This window comes from Copadichromis virginalis, linkage group LG1 (genome assembly GCF_057382275.1).
Source record: "Copadichromis virginalis isolate Kocher_CV1m ecotype Utaka linkage group LG1, C_Virginalis_male_GT1.1, whole genome shotgun sequence".
NCBI classification, from domain to species: Eukaryota; Metazoa; Chordata; class Actinopteri; order Cichliformes; family Cichlidae; genus Copadichromis; species Copadichromis virginalis.
The window spans coordinates 19,719,187-19,744,936 of record NC_140618.1 but is presented as its reverse complement, the minus strand read 5'-3'; the positions used below and the strand labels follow the sequence as shown (position 1 = coordinate 19,744,936).

Here is a 25,750-nt window from a genome sequence, read left to right as displayed (position 1 = left end):
CGACAGGAAGGTACTCTGGCTTTATCCTCTGCTAAATGGATATTTGCTACTGTGTGCGATAGTAAACACGTATAAACCTGTCATGTTAAAGTTTTAAACAACAATTATTTTTGCGTTCATCAAGTGCACCACTTATGGACTACAACTCCCATGAGACACAGAGAGAACTTAGGCGACCGACCGTGCCCTAGTTTTTCCTCTTTGTTTTTTTCAACGCAACTGCTTAACTTTATTTAGCATGATACTCAAAGCTTATAACAGAAATGCATTCATAGCACTTTTATTATGTCATTTAGATTATTAATTGTAGTGGCAATTCCTTTACTTTTGAATGATCAAACGTCCCACAACTTAAAGTCCACAAGCCACTGCTGCACTGAGGTAATATTTCGTACGCAGGCAAAAGAAGTCCATTGTCCAAACCTTTTAGTTGAGAGTTTTGGTTTTGGTTTATTTATCCATTTGGCAAGCAATAACAAGATCCTTCCTACTGCTTCTCCTGCTCTGGTAAAAAACCATAGGCCCACCCCAAATGCATGCTGGTCCTATACCAGTCTCTTTATTTATAGAAACAAAATGGCCCTACAGCTCTTACTGACTAATTTAACAAAATAACAACAAACAAAACAAATCATTTAAAACAAAATATTAACCAACAAATAAACCCCAAAATATAAATAAACTAACAAACTTTAACTAATTTCAAAATAATAAAAAAATAAAGAACAAATAGCTCCAACACTCCGGCCCCTAATTGTGCATACTATCACAATTACTTTAAAGTCCCAAAAGGAGGAGCTATTCCCTTAAACAAATCCTTAATTTTCATTGATGATTTTCTTCACGATGAGGCTTCCAGTAGCAAAATAAGTTTTGTCACTGGCCTTTCCAAAACACTGGTCCTTGTTTGTAGTCTCACAGAACGCACCAAGCCTTTTGCATCCTGGTTTACATTTAAGACTTTCGCCATCATCCATGATCCTCTTGGAGCTGTAGCGTCTGCAATTAAAACAACATCTCCAGGTATAAGACATCTTTTAGTCCTCATCCATTTTTTGTCTTTCTTGCATCAAAGGTAGGTACTCAGAAAGCCATCTCTTCCAGAACAACTCTGCCATGTACTGTACCTGTTTCCACCTTTTCCTGACATGCAAATCACTTGGATGAAACAGTCCTGGTGGAAAAACTGGTTTATTTTTCAGCAACAACAAGTGATTGGGTGTCAGTGCTTCAAGATCATTTGAGTCATCTGAAACTTTAGTAATGGGTCTGTCGTTCATTCTTCAACCTCACAGAAGACTGTGTGGAGTCCTTCATCATCCAGAACTTGCTCCTTAAGAACTGAGGCTAAAATATTCTTTATTGAACGAACGAGACGCTCCCACACACCACCTTGGTGAGAGGCTGCTGGAATGTTGAAGTTCCATTTCATGCCATCCTGAACAAAAGCCTTTTGAATTTTGGCATGGTCCAGCTCAGTCAAACTTTCAACTCTCGATTCGCCCCAACAAAATTTGTAGCATTATCAGATCTGATGGTCGTAACTGGGCCTCGTCTACAGATGAACCTCCTCACAGCATTTATACAAGAGTCTGTATCAAGTGTACATGCAATCTCCAGATGTACTGCACAACTGGTGAAACAGGTAAAAAGAACTCCATACCTTTTAAGGAGACTTCGTCCTCTTTTAACACTTATAGGTCCAAAATAGTCCACTCCAACATTTGTGAATGGAGCTATGTCTGGCAGGACTCTCTCTTCAGGCAGATCCGCCATCTTTTGTTCAACAAACTTTCCTCTGTTGCGTCTACACGTGATACAACGAGAGATAATTTTCCTGGCAGCAGAATTTGCATTTAATATCCAGTAATTTTGTCTTAGTTTTGACAACATGTGTGCTCTTCCTGCATGTCCCAACCTTTGATGGATATGGCGTAAAATCAGTGTTGACACATGCATATCTTTTGTCAAAATTACAGGATGCTTTAATTCCATAGGCATGGCTGCTTTATTCAATCGGCCACCCACTCTGAGGATTCCTGCATCCAACACTGGATCAAGTTTGTAGAGCCAATTTCCCTTAGAGACTCCTTTGAGGCCATTGCGGATTAAAGCCATTTCAGTCGTAAATTTCTGTTGTTGTGCATATTGAAGAATAGCTTGTTCTGCCTTTGCCAAGTCTTCTGGAGTGAGATTTCCTTTCTTCAAAGTGGTCTTAAATCTTTCCATTCTTATCTCCACTTCTTTCTGACCTTCCGGATCATTCTTATTCAAACCTGCAGCAAGCAACTCTTTCCTCTTCTGTGCCAACAACACCAAGACCTCTTTCATCTTTAAAAGCCAGGCTACAGAGATTTTAAGTTTTGCCCAAGACAAGAAGTAGAGGATAAAATAGCTGGTAGGATTTTGTAATTCTCTCACAATGGCATTCATTGTCAGGTCCCTTTTGACCTCTGGGTCATCTGCAGAAATTACACTGTACTCCACATCCAGTTTAGGCCATTCCTTTTCTGACTCATAGAGAAATTCTGGCCCTTTTATCCATCTCCTACATTTGAGGAGATCCCCAGCTCTCATACCTCTGGATGCGTCATCTGCAGGATTCTCCTTAGAAGAAACGTATCTCCACTGATTCACATCTGTTGCTTCCCGAATAACAGCAATTCTGTTTGCAACAAAAGTATTGAATCTTCTGGTTTCATTGGAGATGTATTTCAGTACTGTTGTGCTATCAGTCCAAAAAACTGATTTTTCCAACCTGACTTGCAGCTCCTTTTGCAGAAGCCTGTCCACCCGAACTGCAAGAACTGCAGCCGTCAATTCCAACCTGGGAATTGTAGTTTGCTTGAGAGGAGCAACTCTAGCCTTTCCCAGGATAAAAGCAACATGCGTGACGTTATTCTTTTCCAACTTTAAATATGACACCGTTCCATACCCATCTTGACTTGCATCAGAAAAATGATGAAGTTGTGCCTGGTCTTCCAAAGCAATTTGGTTTAATGCAACGTTCCACTTTAAACTTTGAAATCAGCTGGAGATCCTCCAGCCAATCACGCCACCGCTGGGAAAGAGAGTGGGGAATAACTTCATCCCACTTCAAATTTTGTCGGCAAAGCTCTTGTAGCAACAGTTTAGCTGGCATACTGAAGGGAGACAAGATTCCCAAAGGATCATACAGTGAGCTGACCACAGACAAAATGCCCCTTCTGGTTGTTGGACGGTCCTGCAGGGAGGTTCTGAACTGGAACTTGTCTGTTGCTATGCACCACTGTAAACCCAGTGCTCTCTCAACTGGAAGTTGATCTGTGTCCAAATCCAGATCCTTAATTTCCTTTGCTCTTCTTTCCTCTGGGATTGACATGAGCACTGTGCGACTGTTGCTGATCCATTTTGAAAGCTTAAATCCTCCTTTAGCGCAGATATCTGTCAGCCTCTTCACCATGTGCACTGCCTCCTCTTCTGAAGCAACAGATTTCAAACAATCATCCACATAAAAGTTTCTTTTGACTGTATCAACCACTTCAGCTGGAAACTGTTGTGCATTATCATCTGCAGTTCTCTGTAGAGCATAATTTGCACAACTTGGCGAAGATACAGCTCCAAAAAAAATGCACTTTCATCCTGCATTCCTGTGCAGACCTTGAAGTGTTGCCATGTTGCCACCACAGGAAACGGAGAAAGTTGACATGTTTTTCTGAGACGTGCACTTGGTGAAACATGGAATCAATGTCCGCCATTAATGCAACAGGCTCTTGTCTAAATCTGATCAGAACCCCAACCAGCGAGTTTGTGAGATCAGGTCCCTGTAGAAGCTGACTGTTCAATGATGCTCCTTTATAAGTTGTTCCACAGTCAAATACAACTCTTAATTTGCCCTTTGTGGGATGATACACTCCATGATGAGGGATGTACCACACCTTTCCATCATCTTTGTGCAACTCATCTACAGGCACAAACTCGGCATATCCTCGTTCAAGCATGTTGTTTACACATTTAGTGTATTCATCCTTATAATGAGTATCCTTTTCAAATCTCCGTCTGAGACTCTGGAGACGCTGCTCCGCGACACAGAGGTTATTTGGCAAACTGGAACCTTCTCTCCTGAAAGGCAAATCAATGTGATAATGATTTCCAATAAGCTTTATTGAACTACTAACAATATCCATGAAACACAGATCTTCTCTAGACATTTCAGTCTGCTCCGCTGATGATCTTTCATTAAAATCATGATTGTACTGTTTAATCAACATGTCTTCAAGACGCTCAACGGAAATCCTATTGGCTGTTACAGCAGTGCAGTTGGTTTTATTTCCACTGTTACTTCCAGTGCGCAGGGGACCATTTATGACCCAGCCAACTTTTGTTTTTACAGCATAAGGTCCACCTCCCACACTGTTTATCACCTTCCATGGCTCCAAAACATTGGAAGCATCAGTGCCTATCAGTAGCTCCACATCTGCATTAACGTTGTACAGTTTAACAGGTTTAAGATGAGGCCACTGATCGATGTCGCTTTGCTGGGGAATATTAACTGTAGAAACTGGCATAGTCTTTTGAGTCAAAACATCTGGCAATGGCATGAAATCATTTGCTTCCAAACCAGACAGAACTTGTGTACTAACAATCCTATCTTGACTCATTGTTCTCAAAAAGATATTGGTCTTTTTACCTTTTACATTCAGCCTTTTTGCCAAAGTTTCTGTACAGAATGTACCTGAACTTCCAGGAACCAAAAACGCATAAGTTTGCACAATTTTATTACTCTTTTGGCTCTTAACTTGAACTGGAACTATAGAAAAAAATTGCATCAACTTCATGACCAGCCCCAATATACCCACATGTCTGAGTGGTTGCAGTTGAAAAGTTGACATTAGAGTTTGTCCTCTGTTGAGTTTGTTCCGAAGACGCACCTGGATCCTTTCGCTCTATATGAAGAACCCCTGGGTGCCTTTGGTGACACACGTCGCAATCCAAACGACTCCTACAGTCTTTGCTTGTGTGACCAACTTTTAAACAACCAAAACAAATTCCCCTTTCCTTGATAAAAGTCAACTTATCCTGATGCGTTTTAGCTTTAAACTGCTTACAATTCTCTAGTAAATGGTTGCTGTGTGAACAAAACAAACAACTACGCAGAACAACGGAAGTTGTTCTGCTTCCAGTTGATTGAGCTTTGATTCCTGGCACTGTACTGACATTAGTGGCAAAACTACTTCCTTTTCTCCTTTGCTTGGTAGAACTTGAAGCTTTAAAGCTGCTTCCAGATTGTGAGTCTTGGATGTTGCCAAACACTGGATCTGATGCTACTTTTACCTGTTTTATTATAAAGGCAACCAGATCAGTGAACACTGCTCTGTAACCATTTTGTTCCTGCAGTTCATAGGCAACAACTCTCCATTTTTCCCTCAATTTGTATGGAAGTTTCATAACAACCATTCTCATATTTGAGGGCAAATCCAACTCCTTCATATAAACAACTTGCTGCATTAGATTCGAACATCCTTGAAGAAAAAGAGAGAATGACTGTAGACCTTTCACATCCTCACTTTTAATAGGTACCCAACTCACAATCCTCTCCATATATGCAGAGGCAATTTTATTTTCGTTCCCAAAATGTTCTTCAAGAAGATCTTTAGCTGTGGAATAGCCCTGCTCAGGAGGTAAATGCTGACAACTATGCACCAAATCTCTAGGCTGCCCCCTAGTGAACTGCTCTAAAAAATGCAGACAGTCGCTCCAGTTATCAGTTTTAACTTCCACTCCATTTTCAAAGGCATTCATAAATGATCTGTACTGTAAAGGGTCTCCATCAAACACAGGGATGTTTCTGGCGGGGAGGACAGAAGATAAGTTTTGTTTTACAAGCAAAGTAGTGATGTCATTTTGTTTTTGCATAATATTTACAATCTCCTTCGTGCAGTTCCCAGTCAAAGTAGGAGACTGAGGCTGTGTTTGCTGCGTCACTTGAGCTGAATCATCAACCTGATGTTGGGTTTGACTTTGTCTAGGTACGATTACTTGTGATTCAGATGCAGAATTTATACCAGAGTAATCTCTTGATGTTGGAACAAATGTATCGGCACAGGGATTTAAACTAGGCGCTTCTTGTACGTGCCCTCTTTCAAAATAAGAGTTCATTCCATCAGAATGCTCAGAGCTACAAACTGAATTTATTTTTAAGACACGAAGCTTTGCATTAGTGACTGCCAGCTCTGTTTCCAAGGATAATGTCTCCTTTTCTTTTCTCAGTTTTTCCTCTTGCGCTTCGATAGGATGTTTTTTCTTTAATGCAGCCAGTCGCTCCATGAGCGCTGCCTTGTCAGCCGCAGCTTTAATGCATGCGGAAGATGTTGATGAAATTCGACTTTGCTGTGACAAGGTTTTTGAAGGTGGTTTTACACTTGAGATATTAGAGACACTGTCTTCAGGTTTTATTTCATCCAAACTTTCAACAGCTTTATCATTGCGAACAGTATTGTTTTGTTCAGTATACGGCTCGCCCGCCTCCTGCAACCAAACCTTTACTTTGTCCATAAAAACAGAGAATGCTGTCACCTTCGACTGAAAATGTGCAACTTGCCTTTTCACTTCATCTTCTGGCAGTGGCAAACTTAAAAAGGATTCTTGCAAAGCGTTTGCATCTTGATAGCATTTAATAAACTTCCCAAATTCAGAAGACACTTCCTTAACGTTTTCTTACTGACTAATTTAACAAAATAACAACAAACAAAACAAATCATTTAAAACAAAATATTAACCAACAAATAAACCCCAAAATATAAATAAACTAACAAACTTTAACTAATTTCAAAATAATAAAAAATAAAGAACAAATAGCTCCAACATTAATAAAGAAGTTATTGTTTTGTACTGTATTGTATACTACCACTTCCCAAACTAAATGTCTTTAAACTCAAAAAGCAAAACAAAAAAAGAGCTGTACATTGAATAAGATCCAGAAATGTTTTCTCGTTGAAATAAGTTCGTAATTAAAAACCCACAACTACAGGTGATGAAGCCATGAAACTGTTCACAATGAATTGGGTTTTCACACACACACACACACACACACACACACACACACACACACACACACACACACACACACACACACACACCAACAACTACTACTACTACTACTTTTACTACTACTACAAACAGTAGTTAATTGTAAGCTCCTGAGAATAAAAAGGTTTTGAGTTTGTTCTGTTTCTGTAATAATTGCTGCCATCTCCCTAAGTGACCACACGGTGGTGATAAAACACCAAGACTGACTCAAATCATGATGTGATTCATCTTTTAATGCATCGCAAGAATCAGAGATGGTAGAAAACTTTTTTCTTTTTAGTTTTGTAATAATTTATCTCTTATTTATTTATTTATTTATTTTGTTCCATTCAAATAAGCACACACACACAAACACACACACAGTATATGTCTATGCATACAGAGGCACCCTGCTACACTGGTTACACCCAGAGGCTTGCCTGACCGCCCAACATTATTCCAAGGCAAGCCTCAGTCTGACTGGAGACTGGTTGTGAGAACTGGATACCAGTGCCACCCAAAAATCTTAACAGGGATTTTCTAAAAGGCCTTTGAGCTGCATTTTTATTTGTCTGCTGATAAAACAGAACTAAATTTGGGAGCAACCAAATTTAAAAAAAAAAGGGTAAACAGGCAGAAGTGGAAATGAGTTTCTAAAAATAAGTTAATGTTATTGTTTATGTCATTTAGACTGATTACTAAGTATTTTTTTATGTTTTGTATTTACTAGATTGAACGCAGACTGAAACTTGTATTTCCCAGGACACACTGCCCCATTAAAATGTCAAAATGGAATCCTTTATTTAGTGAAAACCAGCAAGCTTAAAACTCTTGTCATTTTGGACTTTTGATCCATCTCTTCCCCTCCATGCTTTTTGAAAAGGATTTATATGCTGTCATAAATGCAAATCAATAGATTAGAGGTCCTTTCTGCATCATGCTGTTAGACTGTGACACCATGTCTTTGTAACTATGTTTTAAATTACTGGCCTACACACTGACTCTATACCTAATTTGGTAGTGGATCTTAAAAGTTGCTGAATAAAGCTGACAGTATTTTTCTTCATCAGCATGTTAGACAATTACTCACGATTAGGTTTAAGAATTAATATTACTGTCCCGTTAAAATAACTAAGATAGATGTTCTTATCACCTGGTTTATACATTTGTATTTGGTAATTTGAGTCAAACACTGATAAGATTTTTAATAAATGAAAACTTCATATGTTGAAATCCGTAAGTTGTGCTCTTTACATAATGTTAAAGTGTTTGTATCTCTTAGTTTACAGTCTCATGCGTCCAAACATTATGAAGATGGTGTGACCGACATCCCCAAATTTGTGTGTGAAGTTCAAACTATTATTTCACATGCAATACACAGAGAAAGAGTGTTTTAATGTTGCTCTTTAACTTATACCAGCTTCTGCATGTTTCATGGTGTTACATTACAAACCTCTGTACATAACATGATGTTTAGACACTTGTCAGGTTATTCAGTGTAGTTAAGTATTTCAGTTTTGAGGTCATTTATAGATTTGCTCTGCAGCAATACTTTGGTCATGTAGGTAATCTATTGTAATGGGTTAAAACACACACACACACACACACACACACACACACACACAAAACCCCGTTCAGCTATCTTAGTGAGGACCTTCATTGACATAATGGTTTCCCCAGCCCCTTACCCTAACCCTAACCACAACCTAATTATAACCCTGACCCTAAAACCACATTTTGAGCCTCAAAAAGGCCTTCAAACTTGTGAGGACACAGACAAAGGTCCTGTTGGTTCTCATAAGTATAGTAGAATGCAGATTTCGGTCCTCACAAAGATAGCTAGACAGGAACACACACACACAAGACCCTGTTGCATCTATGCAGGATATAAAATGTTTAGAATAAGGTCTCTACTAGCTGCAGACTTGTAGAAATGATCGTGAAATAGTGTATTATAACATTCAGTGAGTACTGTAATCTGAAAACACGACCTTTAGCCTGTATGAGTTTTCCTTTGCCACTTTTCCTAAAAGCTAAGACCCCACTGACATTATAAGCTACGCCCCTGCGCTGGATCATAGTACCATCTGCCTTGCTGTTGGCTCTCTCTTTGAAGACAGCTCATGTTTATTAGTCGTCCTCTTATGTTTGAGTCTGTTGTTAGGGAACGACAAACTTGCGCATGCCCAGTTGCCCTCCCTCCAGGAGCTAATGAATATTTAACAACACTCGCGCTTTGATTGGACCGAGTTTCCCGTGTTGTGTTTAGAGTCGGGCTGTTTGGGCACTGCTCCTCCGTAAATTGACCATCCGGCTCGTTGTCTGAGGACTGCTGTGCTTCTGTCAGTGGAGGACTCACATCTGACTGAACAACAATGGACGGAGGGCACCGCTAAGGAGCCGCATCCATGCTGTCTGGAGTTTACCGGGAATAACTTGTGTATATTTTGGATTTGGTCGCTTGGTTTTAGGTTAAACAAGTCAGACCTTGTTTTAAACAGCGTGAACTTCCCCGAGGTTCGCTCAGACACTGGATCGCAGGGAATACGACATCGAAGACTGCGACTGTTGTGAGGACAGAGGATGGTGAGCGGTGTTTACACTGGCTGAGATAGTAGGGCACTATTTGTTTAATATAGTCATCATAATCCAAATATTTGCCACGGAGCGGCGGTTCCTTTTTCTAGTCTGCTTATAAAAGTTGTCTCGGGTGTTAAACGTGTTTATTTTAAATATTAATTGAAAGTTTTCTTAAGTAATATTAACGAAATTCGAACTGATAACTCACATGTCCATAAATATAGCTCACAGATTGCTTCACTGGAGGCTTTTAACAGAAAAATCGTTTAAACCACAATCGCTGCTTTATTAATCTTTGATCCCTGACGAGTGTAACATATCCTATGATAAGAAGCGGCAACCTTGGCTGTTTCAGGCAGACTTATAGTTTTTACTGCCTGTGGTGAAAGTAGTCAGAAAGCACTGATAAATTAGGTTCAGTCTCTTTTGTTAGAAAACCGGTTAGCCTTGGAGGACAATGTGTCAGGTGGAGTGGAGTGTGTACTGTGTGCACCTTACTTTGTATCGCTGCATCACAGAGAGGCAGTTTTTTCCTGGTTTCTAAATGCCAGGTCGGCAGAAAACACACCTAAAGAGAAGTTATGGGAGATATTGTATGTTTTGCATATTGGAAACATTTCCTCAACCCTGTCCTCTTAATAAAACAGCTGATACAGACTTTTAGCACATTTCCACTTAATGATATGGCTGCATCATTGATGTTGGAGACATAATGTTTATATGAAGGGGGGTTGCAATATTTTTTTTGTGGCTTGTATATAGAAATATCCTGAAAGGCAACTGAAAAACGTACCCACCATTCAACTTAGGAACCTCTTCCACGTGTCTGTACGGTACCTCAGACTGTAAACATGCTTTGTCCATTTAAAACAGGTAGACCTGAAAGCTGTTTGCATTCTTCGATTCCTAGGTGATGCATTAAAACCTGTCGGTTTGGTTGAGATAATATCCAGTCAGCACAACATATGTAATCCTGCAGCATTTAACTCAGCTTTTGTAGACATTGTTGACACTCACACACTCTTGCTAAAGCTTTTTACAAGAGGTTAAGAAGAGTATCAGTTCGTGCAGAGAAAATAGTCTGTCACTGTATCTGTCTAGAATAGCAGACACCAGCATCGCTCAGTGGTTCCTTCTCTGCCAGATGCTGAATAGCAAGTCGGCATGAGAGCAGCTGGTTTGCATTAGTCTCTCCAGCAGGGAGGTGCATACTTCATCTCAGAGCTGGTGCTCCATTTTCAAACCCATCACTGCTTTAGAGACTTGCTCTGGAATTCAAGCCCTGTCCCTGAAAACAGGATGAACACCCGTTCTGTGGACCTGGGGAACTCGTTAGTCTTGTCGCTGCAGTGCAGTGTGCACACACACTCCTCAATCGGTTCCATACGTCTTTGTTACGGAGCCAAGTTTTCCCCACTTTGCTGTTTGGCCTGATGGACCCCATGAGTGCTGACTCATTCTACTGTTGCACTTGCTGTAAATCAGTGAGGACACGAGAAGCTTATAAATCGCTTATAAATGTGTCAAACACATTGTAAACACAAGTTGTCAACTACCAAAAAGTTTTTGAGCTTTCTTCTATTTTGCCCAAGTGTCAAATCTGGTTTTACTTCACTCTGCAACTGCAGAGTCTCTTTTTTTGATAAGAAATTAAGCATTTCCATTACTGCTACTGTTTATTATTATAAATGATTGCAATCAGATGGACTATTTTTTATCCCTTTCTTTGGATTTGTTGGTCGTGAACACATTCTGTGATGATATGATATTTTATTACATCTTCTCATTTGGACAAAATATCTTTACTAAAGCTAAAGTTGGAGTCAAATGAAGATGATTTCCCAAACATGAAATTGCTGGACTTCCTGCACAGAATGTGGCTGGATCACTGGGACCTTGGCTGTTATAATAATCTTTATTTCTTTATTGCAGTATGGATGCTATAAAAAATGTTTAGGACACACAACAAAGGCAGGATGAGACTTTTGGTTTTGATTTAGGGGGAAAAAGGAGGGACTTCAGATGTCCACACAACACGAGTGGAGGCTGAGAATTATTTCCACAGAAAAGGTTTGATGAGTGACCTGTCACAAAAGAAGCATATTTTAATAGTCGTGACTTCATAGTAAGTGATATAGTGATGGGACATTGGGTATTTTTGTAACTATGAAGCATGATTCAGTGGAAGTGGTTAGGTGGGGAACAGTTAAGCAGTGTTTTTTTTTTGTCTCTGTGTTTATTTATTGTGTTCCCTTCACCCGAAATTCCCCAGTAACTGCACAATTTGGCTCTGGCCTTGTTTTTAAAACACTTAAATCTCTGCCTGCTCTGCTGTAGTTCGGCTTCAGTCCTCAGCCACAGTGCTTTCAGTGATGCAGAGAGGATTCAGCTGCTTCAGCTGATCGCCAAAGGTCATGCCCCAGAGCGAGCGTTCAGTGGCACCGTTTCTCTGAGATTGATAGTAACTCTTTTCAGTGTGACTTGTAATTAAACAGCTGAAATATTTTTATTGAGTCATCACATATTATCATTGCATTTTTATTAGCTCATGTCAGTGGAGCTTGTCGGTCAGTGTCATTGGGCTGGCCAATCACTTTATACCAGACTGAAATATCAGGAATAATTTGATGACTTTTTAAAAATCTCTCAATTACTTTTAGGTCAAATGTGTCTGATGGATCATACATTTCATAAACAATGATATTCAGCTCTAACTAAAGACTTTTTTTATTTAGCAGATGTTAGCATATTAACAAACTTAACTAACAAACTGCACCTGCATCGATCAGCATTTTGACAATGTTAGGCCTAAGGATTTAGCTCGCTGCAGCGCTGTGTGCAATAAGCCTCACAGGGCATTTGTCATGAATTCTGAACTTGTAAGCTTAGCTGTTTATTTCAGTTTGAGTTTCAAATGGAAGCAATGGCTTTCTCATGTATCAGTTGTCTTTGGTGTCCAATGGAAAAGCTGTAGTTTATCTGGCTTAGATCCTTCTTTCCAGCTCAGTAACACAACCAGCCTCTCTTCCATTTTGCAGGTAATCTGTTCATAGAGTAAAGGATAAATTAACTTCCTTATAAATGCTCTTACTGTGTCAGCATTATCCTGTAGGCATGCTTCGTGCTAGATGTTTGTTTATTCTCCTTGTTCTTTTACCCTGAACGAAGCAGTGTCCTATTATACCTGCCTATTTGCATGTATGGCTTACCTCATCGCAAACCAGGAACAAGGTCAGACTTATGCAAGTGCTCTTAACCTCCCATCATCCCATGCCAGCCAGCACTCAGCCACCAAATCGCCTTTAACTCCACCCTTCATTTGTCTTGATGCTGCTGTAGGAAATTTGGCTTGTTAGTTACTGTTTAGCCCGATTTGCTCACAATGAAACTGTGCTGGCACAGAAAATGAAAATGTATGTGTTTTTGTGTTTTTCAAGAAGCTTGATACTCCCTCTGACACATTAGTTATTGTTAGTGAGTTTGCTTTTGTTGCTGCTGGCTAATAGTTAAGCTAATAACAACAAGGAATACGGACGTGAGTCGAAACCAGACACAACCTGAAATTTCTGCATTTATTAATCGATTGATTTGAAAAAAAAAGTTAAAGAAACCCACACAGTTAATTAAAAGGGGACCTTGTAACCTTCCTTTGGTTTCCTATCAGTCCAAAGAAATGCTTGATCGGTAGGTGTGGGTATGTCTTAGCCCTGCAATCGACTGGCGACCCCACCTCTCGTCCGCTGTCATAATCTTTCATTCATCTTTGAACAGCTGATAGGAAAAGTGCACTGGGTAAGATGGAGCAGGTTCTCTATTTGTGGATTAAGATATATGGGAAAAAATCACACAGCTGTAGACAGTGATCAAGGAGGAACAAGAACTTAGTACAAGCTTTTAATACAAGGCTTGTCAGCTTTTCTATAATAGACATAAACAAACTGACTGGAAACAAAGTCAGAATTAGCTGGTTTGAATTAGCTGTCTTTTCTGGCACATATCCTGTGGCAGGCCTGAGTCACTGTGGAATCACCCACTGACTGATCATTTATAAACACTAGTTCAGTCAGGGCTGTTATAATCGAAAGAAGCATGGAAGTTGGATACAGCAGGAAACGGTGGGACTGGATTGAAGGTGGGCTGCAAAGTAGCTTGCAAAGCTTTGCCTCAAATTGAAATGGCACAAGAGGAAAAGTTATTTACTCGGTCCCTCTGGCCCTGCTGCACATCCTTTTCTGTTGTCGTACCATAAACCAATCAGCTGTCATTTCTCATGAGTCGTGCATCAATCTAACCCCCCAAACACAACCCAGTCATGGCAGTTTTTAGTGTTTTATTTTGAAAAGGCAATTTACTAGGGTCCAGACTTCCTTATACCTTGTTTCAGTCAGCAGCAAAATTTAGTCAAACGCAGCAGGTATTACGAACCACTGCAGTCCAGCGTTCTGTTAATCATAAACTGGGAAGCAGCGCAGTAACTTTCTGAACTAAACAAGCCTGAGTTAAACCTACGAGTCATTAGTTGTCTTCTCCATGAGTTCACTTTTATGGAGTCAGCATCATTAAAATCACATTCATAATTTACATGCATGACACTTCCGAAACTGTAGGAGACAAATCGTGTTTATTTCAGCATGAAAGCACAGGGATGATTAATTAATTAATTTTAAATCTTATTCTTTCCTAATGCAGAGTTGCTTCAAATAGTCCAGCTACTCATTTTATTGCAACACTGTATCAAGTACAGTTTTGGGCTGCAGTAAATTAATTAAGGTAATGCTGTGTTTGGTTGGTTTAGTTTTTTTTTTTTTTGTTTGTTTGTTTGTTTGTTTGTTTTTGTTTGTTTTTTACAACTTAAGTTTTCCAGCAGCTGAAGTCTATTTCAAGTTCAGATTTTTAATAGACACAAAAAAGCAGAAGCAGTACCTCTAAAGTCCAACTGCTCTGATTCATCTGGAACTGATCTCAGTGACCTTGGCTTTACTAATTTCCTTCTTTCCTGGCAGTCGTTTGATAATGTCAGTTGCAACTGTAGCTTCTTAAAGGATTTTTCTGTTCACAGTGCACTATGAAACGCTGGATTCGTTGTTATTATTATTATTATTATTATTATTATTATTATTATTATGTAATCAAAAACAAAGCCATTTTTGGCAAATTACCGTAACAAACAACTTTAAGGTTTCTTCCCTCAATGCCAGACTGACTCTTACCTTCTAAGAAGAGGAGACAGCTTTGAATAATTAGTTGGAGCAGAAGGTAACGCGGAAAGCTGGGATGGGTTTTAACATGTATTTTTGTGTGCTCAGTTTAGCTTGACTGTAGTTTGGATTTCACTGATTTGAGGCCCTATTGTGGCACTGGCATGGCTATGAATTGGTTTCCACTGCAGATAGTTTGTTTATGTTTAACTGAAACTGCTTTAAAAAGGAAAACGCAGCACTTAGTGACATGCCTCTTCAGCAGACTTCCACCCTGAACCACATTGTCTTTGATGTTGTGTTTTTATTAGCAACCTTATTGCTATTGTCATCCGTTTAGGAGACTAATGTTTAAAGTATCCATTCACTCATGATCATTATACCGTCTTTATATGGGAGGGGCAGCATTCAGCCCAGCCCTGCAGGCATAGCATATTAACGTCATCGCAGCCAGTCGGTGCTCATGTTTCCAAATCCTCACCGAAGAATAGATTCCTTTTATTATTCCTTTGTAGAAGCTCAGATCCATAACAACAGTGTGAGAAGTCTAAGCATGGAAACTCCGGGCAGGCTTGTTGTTTGCATTATTTATGATGGTGTCCCAGTTACATCCAAGTGACCGCTGTCATCCTTGAAGTTGTGAAGTGGAAAGATGTCAAGAGAACCCACAGTCTCTGCTCAACAATCTTCTACAGACAAAAATATGGAGCTGCTAATATGTGGAGCAGCTGGTTTCAGCAGGTGTAGAGTGGAAACTGGTGTTTTCCTTTCCTCCTTTCCAGGTGAGGAACAGTCAAATCCAGTCTGTGATCCATGACTGTCAGATGGAAAAGCATGTCATTCCCAGTACAATACACCTATATTCACAAGAAGCTGTTCCTACACACTCTGCACGACTCTATTTTTAGTATCCTAATATTTATATTTAGTATTTGTTGTGCTATTTTTAGTACATTTCTGATTTACATTTTACTGGAAATACCTGGCTGGAAAAAGACGTTAAAGTTAAAGATCGCTGTCTGCTGCTGGTGTTAAATATGTGAGTTTGGAGGCTATATATTTCTCAGTATGATCAGAAGTCATATTTCCTCTCGGTCTGTATGCAGGTGTTGTGACAGATTGCCTCCTTTCGTCATCCTTTTTTGTGTCGAGCCAAATGTGACTGCATGTTGTTGCAGTGCTACAATATGTGGTTTTGCAGTGATGCAAGATTGAATTTTACCTTCATAGTTATAAAAATATATTTTTAGGAGGTTAAACTGGTCAGCAAGCATTTCGCTACTGGGATCTAGCACGTCCCCTTTTGTTTGTTTGTTGTTTTTAAGTAATAATGGTCATGAAAAATGTGAAGGAAGGTGTTTTTGTTGATCCTGAAATCTGTGAAGTGATGCTCGACAGTGAGCTTGAAAGTAAACTGAAGCCTGTCTGAATCAGCAGCACGGGAAGCATTCGTGCAGGTTGTCCTTGGCAGTCACGGAGCAAAGAATATTGCTGAGCTTGTGGATAACATGCTGAAAGCATATCAGCTAATGCGTGCCAGAATGTCACTGAAGATGCATTTTTTACATTCCCGTCTTGACTTTCTTCCATCTTGTCTGGGCGGTGTTTGCGATGATCATGGAGAAAGATTTCATCGAGATATACAAGTGATGGAAAACTGTTATCAGGGAAAATTTCCATACATGATGGGCGACTACTGCTGGTCCAAGCAAAGAGACACGGATGTGCGGTACAAGCCAGCAAGAGCTCAAACATTTTTGACCACTGTCTTCTGGTTAGTTTTCAGAATAAATGTATGAAAATATTTTGGTGGGAAAAAGCTTCTTTTTTTTTTTTTTTTTTTTTTTTTAAAGTGTGTAAACATCAAAACATCTCAAAAACCTGACGTGCAACTTAAATCTGATCTATTATCTGAAAACTGTGTTTAAAAAAAGGCTTGTCTGTGTTTCCCAGTGCAAACAAAAAAACTAATTTTTAGACCAGTTTTAACTTTAACTGCTTTAGTTTAGAGGAAGACCTCCTCTGTGTGTTAAACTGTGAATGAGCTCTTTAATCAGACTCCAGCTTTTAACTGTAGTTTTCAGCATTGCTTCTGTGTGTTTGCATGTGTGTGTACAGAGCTTACTTAGACCTGAATGAGCATCCCCTCGCTGAGAAGCTCAGACTGGGTCACTGCTCCTCTGACTCCACTCTCTTTGCTTCTTCTGCTGAGCTCCTCCTCCATCTGTCATCATTGTTTATCTTTTTCCTCCACCATGGAAAGGCCAGCTATCTTAGTCAGCGGTTTCGTCTGCATCTGGCCCAATTACATGCAGTGACTAATCTCACACAAAGTACAAGCGTAAGCAGCAGAGACCAGGTGGGAATTCAGCTTAGAGAGTGGTAACCCCTTAAGCACTGTTTGAAATGTTTTGGATCACAACAAGCGTTCAAGAGGGGGAAAAAAGAAAATCGGTCAAAATCAACCCACTAACATAAATGTGTGTTGGAGCGATTCCCTGACTTGCTTTGGTGTTACTGAGGAGACGGTGATTGTAGCAGCTTAGCTGAAGTAGTACTAGAGGAAAAGAGTGACTAAATATCCTGTGTTTACTTTTTGGTCAGGGCAAGCAATATTCTTTACAGCTCACCTGCAGAGAGATCAGACTTCCTTGAGATCGTTAACAGCAAACAGTGACATGCCTTTTGCTGCAATGGCTACCATATGGCTCTGTTTGGAAGAGCGAAACCAGGGTGATAAAGATGAGAACGAGGACCTGTTTTCCAGACAGCTTTAGTAACTTTATGTAATTTCAGTAAGCAATGAAAAAAAAAAAAAAAAAACTAACTTATTTAGGGAAGCTGAAGGCTGGAGGTTAAAGCTCATGTACTGACAGGGGCCAACCTTTTAAATCTGTTTGGATTTGTCCAGCATTATTGTCAATTTGTGTGTTTACGTTGTGTAATTATTTAGGTCTTTGTTCTTGGTTTTATGTCATTTGTCTGATTTACACAACTGACCAGTCCTGAAGTAACCATCAGATAGAGTTTATCTTATCACACCCCCAAATCTAAACTGGGGAGTAATGACTAAACATCTCCCAGGCACTAACAGGTGGAGGCTGTGGTTGTGGAGGGGGCTGAAACTGCAGGTAGCGAATCATCGACACGTCAGAGGGAAAGATGGGAAATTTTGCTGCTTAAATAGAAAAATAAACAAATTAGGAGGTTGTGTTTGCTGTGCGACGTGAGGAGAGCGGGTCGTGTTACGTGTGTGTGATGCAGTGCGGCTCGAGTTGCCCGGCTGATCTAACTCACAGGCTCCATTTAGTTTTTATGTCATCGACCCAAATATGTGATGTTGTAAGTTAATTGCTGCGTGTGTGTAATTTCTTAAAATAGACTTCATGAAATCAGCGCTAGGAACAATATATTTAAACAAAGCTCCGACTTGGAATGGCAGCACAACTAATCTGATATCTGAGGGCTTATCAGATGTAGGGTCTCGCTTCAGACGGTCTGATCCAGGCCAAAAGTCTTAAGTCATATCAACTGAAATGCTTTCTTGCAGTCTCCTTTAGTACGTGACCAGTATTAGCTTGTCTTGTACTGCTGTTCTTAGGATAAATTTAATTACAGCAGCTTTAGCTAAAATATCCTTCAGTTTTTCATGATGCGAAACAGGATGTTGTCCTGTATCGAGACCTTTTCTCTGTACTCGTACTGCTAGCGATCAGCTTCACAGAGGATTCCTCAGCCATGTGCTTCTATGAAAGTTGTGTGATTTCTCCAGACTTTTGCTGCTCAGTGTTCAATGGCTTTAGCTGCTTCTTATTTTAGAAGCGAGGAATTCATTCTCATGGCTTTTATCCAGATCTGTCTCAGAGGGCAGAGGAGAAACCTAGCCCTAACACACGGTGGACTCACTGTTTCAGACTCTGATGTGGAAGAAGGGGGAAAATGGCATAGAAGGGAGAAATAAGAGGGAAAGTGCCGCTTATGATAGTGAATCAAACCCAGCCATTTCCTGTATCCCGAGTCAGAGCTGCTCACACACTTTCCATATATGGTGATGGTATTTGCATGGAGGGAAAGCCTGGGCTTATGGATCAGGAGCGGTGTTGAAATTCCTTTGTAGTAACTTCTGGGAAAAGGTCTGGTTCTGTTTTCAGATTTGACGAGAGAAAAGGAATCCACTGTCTTTTCTGCCCATTAATATTTTTTAGGGGAAGTTGTTGTCACAATATTATATATTATATATATTTGCATTTATATAGATCTTGCCATGTGTGAGCTCCTTCTGTGTATAGCTGTGCTCAGAGGGAAGTCTCCGGTTGCATGGTGATGATGTCGTTATGGCCACTATAGACTCCACATTATGCCAGATGTCCCCTGTGTGTGTGTGTGTGTGTGTATGTCTTACTCCATCACCACAGACTACGGTAACAGTAGTAAGATTTCCTGTAAACTGAGCCAAAGCGATTTCATACCATAAAACCTGTAAAACCTGAGAAAGTATGCTCAATATTATTTACCATAAAAGGTAATTGATTAGACATTAATGGTGCTGTGGCCTCATATTAAATTAAATTAGTTGAGTAATTAGTGCTTTGAGATGGACAGCTTTGTTGTGGAACAAATAAAAGGTCATGTATCCACAATTCATGTAATTAGGTCCTGAGTCACAGTTATTTACTGTTACACTGTTCTCTTATTTATTGTGCTCTTCACCTTATTAACAGGATGGCAGCAGAGTGGCTCAGTGGTTAACACCTTTGCCTATTAGCAAGACAGTCCTGGATTCAAACCCAGTCAACTGTGTGGAGTTCGCATGTTCTCCAAGAGCTCCCAGGTTTTCTCTGGGAGCTCCAGTCTGAAATACAGTAAATGCTAAACAGCCTCCTCATTTAAGGTGCTGCACTTAGCAACCTGCAAAAGGTTTTTTTTGTTTTTGTTTGTTTGTTTACAGTCTGGTTCATGTGCAGGGACTCAATTTAATAAAACTAGCGGCTGCGTGCAACACTACACTAACTGTAGAGAAACATCTGCTTCATAACTTTTAAGTGTCTGGATTTAAATTAGTGGAAAAGTGTCTTTAATTAAAAGTATAAAATAAGCGTTTTTGGTTCAAAGTCACGCTCCAGCCAATCATCGCTGTTACAGTCGGCACAGTCAGCTGCTCCGGAGCTGCTCAGCAGCAGAAGAGTGTGATTCTTTCAGGCGTCTCCCTGATGTCTGTACGTGTGCAGCTACTCCCTCAGTCGCTGCTGCGAGTATGAATATTTACTTAGTATGCTTCCCTCATTAGACAAGACCCAAGAATATGTGACTCTTGCCTCCTACGTTTCCAGCTTATTACCTCTCCCTTCTTGAGTCGGCAGACTTTCATTCCACACATAGCAGAGAGAAATAAAAGATATCATGTTCACTTATTTTCTCTTTGCAGTTGAGCCAGCGCTGTCTCTTAACATTGGCATTCCTGATGGACAAAAGGTGCTAACCTAAATAAGAATGTCAGAGTGTGCGATGGTAATTTCCTGAAATAAGAAGATCATCCGAGTTCATCCATCAACAATAACGAATAACACTTTGTGTATTTACTGAGGTCTATTAAGGACAAAGGAACCTCGAGATGAACACAATGCATTTAGAAGGATCAGCCTCACTGTTATATGCTGTCATTTTACTGTACACAGTAATACTGCTGTTCTCCTATTTATATTGCAATTCTACACCCTTCCTCTGACATTTTTTGTGTGTGTAAACAACACCTTTTAAAAGGCTGCTCATCCAGAAAATGGAAGATTTTTCCCTTTAGGTGGTTTTTCCAGATATACATTTTAAATATTTCTTTTTGTACAGTTTTGTAATTTACAGATAGAGAAGCAAATTCACTTCACCAAAAGAGGTGTTTTTGCCGCTGAGAGTGGCATCATCCTGACACTGCTGACAATGAAAGAAGTCGGCATCTCTCTCAGCCACACCTAAAAGTTGTGAGGCCTGTTAATCCGTATGATGTCGAGAAGTAATCAAACAGCAATTTGCTGCTTCCCACCTAATGGAAAATACCCGCTGAATTAAGCTGAAAAGCCGTAAACATTCCTCACCATCTCCCATGCTATGACTGAGTCTGTAAAGTGGTTTTAATCTCGCTGCTGTAAAGAGACTGTGGAGGATATTAAATGCTTCTGGCTCTCCTCTTCCTTGGACATGGTAATTTAGAGTTAATAAGTGAAAGCACAATGACTTTCCACGGTTAATTTTGTACTGTAGTGTTACGTTGTGGCTTTTTCCCTTTGCTGTTTTTGTTTCTTTCCCTTTTCCTGCTGTAAAAGCAACTTTAGTGCTTGACTTTTATTCACATCTAGCGTGTACTAGAGTCTCTATGTGCAGGAAAGATTATAGCATTCGGTGGAAATCCAGGCTTACAGTTTTAACGTGTTGTGTAACACTGGAATAAGCAGGACTCCGCGACCTCTAAACCCAAGAAACCAGAATGAAGTTGAGGTTTAAAGTTCAGCCCTGATGCTGGTACAGAGTTGAGAAAATAATTGACGGCCTTGCTAAACTTCATCTTTGTCCTTGGAAACCACAGTTGAGCAACAGTTATTGTATTCATAGTTTTGTTGTTGTTGCTTCACTTATTTTTAACAATATGCCACAATAAGACTGCCTTTAATCGAACCTCACTTATCCACGGAAAATATAGATGCATATTATGTACTCAAGACAACAAATCAACCATACACTTCTGACACAGAAAGTATCATCACCGAAAGAATAAAAGAACTGGGATTAATATGTGTGTCCTTTAGTAAGTGTCTGTTAGCGTGCACTATCTGAAGACTCTGAAACCACAGGCTGAAACCACTCGTTTTGAATTCTGTATTTTGAGGACTAAGCGTTAGCATTTTGGCTGCTAATGGCTAGAATGGAGTTCACCGTTATCAACAAACGTGATAAGGATTACTTAGACTGTGCAAATATCTGCAAAATAGTACAAAGATAAAAGACTAACTGCTGAATTTGACTCACCAGAACTGAAGTGAGGGGACAAAGACAAAACGAAGTCATGCAGTCTGGTTTTGTTTGCACCATTCCCCACCAGTTTTGTAGTTGATTACTTTCTAATCTTCTCTCATCTCCAGCATCTTTATTTTCCATGACTTTTTGTGTGCTAGTAGTCTAACAGGAAGATGAAATCGACTGGCGACAAGTAGCCTAAATAATATCTCGCTCCAATGAGTCGAAATTGTGTTCGATTTCTTCCATCGCATGTAGACTCAGTAAAGCCTGGACTTCACTGCTGCTTCCTTTCTTTAAGACTAACTTTAAGAGCTGATGTTCACACAGCTGCTTTTTATTTTAGTGATGAGCACCAAAGCTGCATTTGACCAATCAGTGTGTCATGCTATGCATCTACACCACACCACACACAGCTCTAGGAGAAAGTTTCTATTCTACAAGCTAAAAAAGATGATCGGCGTGGTTCTGCCGCCACATTCTAAAATTACCAAAAAAGCTCCCTTGGTCCAAAAGCCCCTAATGATTTCTTTCTCTTGGCAGTATTGTTTGAAGCCTTGCTCTTCTGCTTCCTCTCCCCACATTTCCTCCCTAAAGAGAGAGGAAGTCAAGAGTTAACTTGTGTGTTGACTAATGTTCTGGATGCTGTCCGTGTCTTTGAGTGGTTCTCCATCCAGGAGAAAGAGACTCACCCCTCACAGCACATTGTGACCCTCGTCCACAGTAGCCAGACAATACTGACTCATAGCACATGATGAATGACCTCAGTTCTCCGGAGACTCACTCGACTAAAAAGAAAAACAGGGATGTAGAGAGAAGCCAGAGTTTTAGGATGCTGGATAAATGTTTAGAGCATCTTTGGCAACAAGCGCTCTTGGGAATCTGACCTCGCACTGTTTTCATGTAAACATGTTTCTCAGGTCAGGAAATGTGTGTAATATTTATTTTTCTGTGTTTTTTATTTGAGTGATAATGACCGTGTTCCACTTTCGTTTGATTGCCTGAGTGGTGTGGTTATGACGAGTGTGTTGAAAAGTAGCAGTGTGTCTGCGCATCCGTGACGTCAGACTCTATGCATGATCTCATTCTGTCTTTTTCAGTGACCTAACAGTTGGACATTGTGTGTGTTTTGTTTCAGGGGAGCCGGGGGCACTACCGGTACCACTGGCAGAGCCACAATGTCAAACACAGCGGCGTGGATGACATGGTGCTGCTCAGCAAGATCAATGAGGACGCCATCGTGGACAACCTCAAGAAGAGATACATGGATGACTACATCTTTGTATCCTTTGCTCACGCTCACAGTTCACACCCCAGTGAGGAATAGCGGAGCCCTTCTCTTTCCTGCTATACCCAGAATAGCTGACTGGTCATTCGCTGTGACATATTAGCAATGAGTAATAGGTCAGTGTTGGAAGGTGAGCGGGGAGGAAAGGGCGTCTTTGTATCTCTAACTCCTGCTCTTTCACCAGGCCTTTCACTGTGAGGGGGTGGTGGTGGTGAGAGCATAGCTGCTATCTTTTAAACAGCTGAATTTGATTGTGTTACGGATTTAAAATGATCTTCTTGAGAGCTATCATTTTCATACACTGCATCACACAAATGCTGGGTTTAAGTGCAGCTGTGGCCACACACGCGCGCGTATTCACGACGTGAAACGAGATGAATGAATGAGTGCCTTGAAAGGCCGCTCCTAATGGCTCATTACATAAACATAAACCCTCACTGTCGCTCGGCCAGCGCTCGGCATTACCAAGTTTACCAAATGCAGGCAGTTTCAGGTTCGACAGCTCTGAGTCTCTCCTTTGATTTTGCTCAGTAAATATCTGTAACTGTGAGGTCTCCCTGCCAAGGCTGTGGGTCACTATGGGCCACCCACAATAGCTGCTTTATTTGCCTTGAGCTGCATTTTGGCTTCAAGGCATAAAACCTCACAGTGTTACATGGTCGGTCTATTCTCTGTCATTTGTAAGCACTGCATACTTATTTAGGCTCAGGCCTGATCGCCAAATACGCCACACTGCTGCACTGTTGCCATCTCTGTTGACGTCATGGCAATTGGAGATTAAGTGCTTTCTTTTCGACACAGTTTTCTCTTTGTGAGAGGTAATTGTAATTTGGTACCACTGTTTTGCTCCCACTCTTTAATCTCTTTAACTCACGATCTCACCAGACGTACATCGGTCCCGTGCTCATATCTGTCAACCCCTTCAAGCAGATGCCATATTTTGGGGATAAAGAAATTGAGATGTATCAAGGCGCAGTAAGTAGATCCAGCATCATCTTAAGGAAATAAGCTTTTTTTCTGGGTCTCTGATGTTATTGAAGTGTCAGGCTGGTTTAGGCTGGTAACGGTCTGAAAGACAAAGGTTTTAAATGTACTGGGTTAGATGCTGTGAAAACTTTCCAGCGAGCAGATGCTGCTGTCACAAACTTGACTCAACCGCTGGAGCAGCTTGGCAGCACCATCACAGAACATCCTGTTCGAGTCTGCCTCCTCTCTCTTGGCCAGCCCGTTGACAGCGAACTCGAATTCTCGAGCCAGGAGCACACTGAAAAGCTTTAAAAATTCTAACAGACTGTGAAAGCATCACACATGCCAAATTCAGATCACATTTGCACACAAGTGCACGGGGTTTATATTTGCACGGTTAGCCAGCTCAAATTATCGGGGAAAAGTTCATATTTGTTCACAAGTTGTTTGAAATAATCACAAAAAGGGACCAAGTGCAACTGTCTTGGCAAAAGGTCGCTATTTTGTTCTAGCATCACAGACAAAAATGACAGCAGTGTGTAATTGTATTATAGTAATTTTTTTTTTATGGTTTTTGTGGATTTTATAGGTCAGCCTGTCTCTGATTACATAATAACTTTATTATGCATAAAAGTTCGTTTAAAATTTCACTAGGTTTCCTTAACCGTCAGGGCACTGTAGTTCTCAGCAGATGTTACTATACTACGAGTTAATGGTGAATTAACTGTTTAATACTTTTTATATTAATAAAATGAATATGAAATATAACAAAATAATAAAATATAAAATGAGTAAGCCTACCCCTGAGCAGTGGTGTCCAAACTTTTTTATCTGACATCCCTTCAGCTCAGTATTAAAGTATTTATGTCCTAATTTTTGCTACTACTCTTTTTTTGATTAGATCCATTCATTTCATGATATTTTGACCCGATTATTTTGCTAACAGGTTCAGCTGTTTATTGCACTAAAAACAATTATGGAGCCATGTTAGTAACTTCCACTTTAACTGCTAACTACACTATTCGTGTAATTTATTATTAACGTTCCAGGTAGATTTTGCATCTTTTTTTTTTCTGATATTTTTGCCAAAAATTTCATCATTTATTATTATTCTCAGCTAGCAGCTCTTCTTTACTGTTCATATCTTTAGCATACAGTTGGAAGAGTTTTGACTGTTTGACTGCGAGCTAAAATTTTACTTAAACAAGTCATGACTGCATAATTTTATACAGGCTATTTCAGCTGTCTCCATATTTTATTTATTTGTATATTTTTTTTATATATTTTTTTTATTTATTTATTGCTTATGTGTCTGTTTAAATCATTTGTCTTTAAATTTTCTGCACGTTTCTTTAGAATAGTTGAGCTAATTTGGAGTATTTGTAGCTGTGGTGGAGAACCACTGATCTACTGAACATGTACAGCAACACGATACTGTGTGCATTTTGTCAGAATTTACACTTCCCATTTTTAAAATTGAAAGAATATATCACCCAGTAATACTGAATCCAACATAATGTTTATTTCATAAATAACTGCCTCTGTCAGGGTCAAGTTTGTCACATCCAGTTTCAAAGCACCAAGATGGCAACAGCTTCATAATTGGCTTTCCTAATAGTTGATGTCACAGAGGTTGTATTCATCTTTTATATACAGTCTATGGATGTTA

At 39.9% G+C, this 25,750-nt stretch overlaps 2 protein-coding genes across 3 annotated transcripts in view; one reads left to right on the top strand and one right to left on the bottom strand.

The window, feature by feature from the left end:
• Positions 1 to 1,506: 1,506 nt before the first annotated feature.
• Positions 1,507 to 7,502, bottom strand: LOC146718658 (uncharacterized). Its single transcript, XM_085464982.1, has 3 exons — positions 7,493 to 7,502; positions 5,975 to 6,695; positions 1,507 to 2,150 (listed from the first exon to the last, which is right to left on the bottom strand). The coding sequence occupies exons 1-3, from the start codon at positions 7,500 to 7,502 to the stop codon at positions 2,120 to 2,122; spliced, it is 762 nt and encodes a 253-aa protein (XP_085321108.1). The 3' UTR covers positions 1,507 to 2,119.
• Positions 7,503 to 9,310: 1,808 nt separating this feature from the next.
• Positions 9,311 to 25,750, top strand: part of myo1ea (myosin IEa) — a 50,408-nt gene continuing 33,968 nt past the window's right edge. For both annotated transcript variants that reach the window (XM_085453496.1, XM_085453488.1), the window contains exons 1-3: positions 9,311 to 9,633; positions 22,966 to 23,109; positions 24,001 to 24,090. In XM_085453496.1, the coding sequence (XP_085309622.1) occupies positions 9,631 to 9,633; positions 22,966 to 23,109; positions 24,001 to 24,090 (237 nt within the window). In that variant the 5' untranslated portion in view covers positions 9,311 to 9,630. The remainder of the gene's footprint in view (positions 9,634 to 22,965; positions 23,110 to 24,000; positions 24,091 to 25,750) is intronic.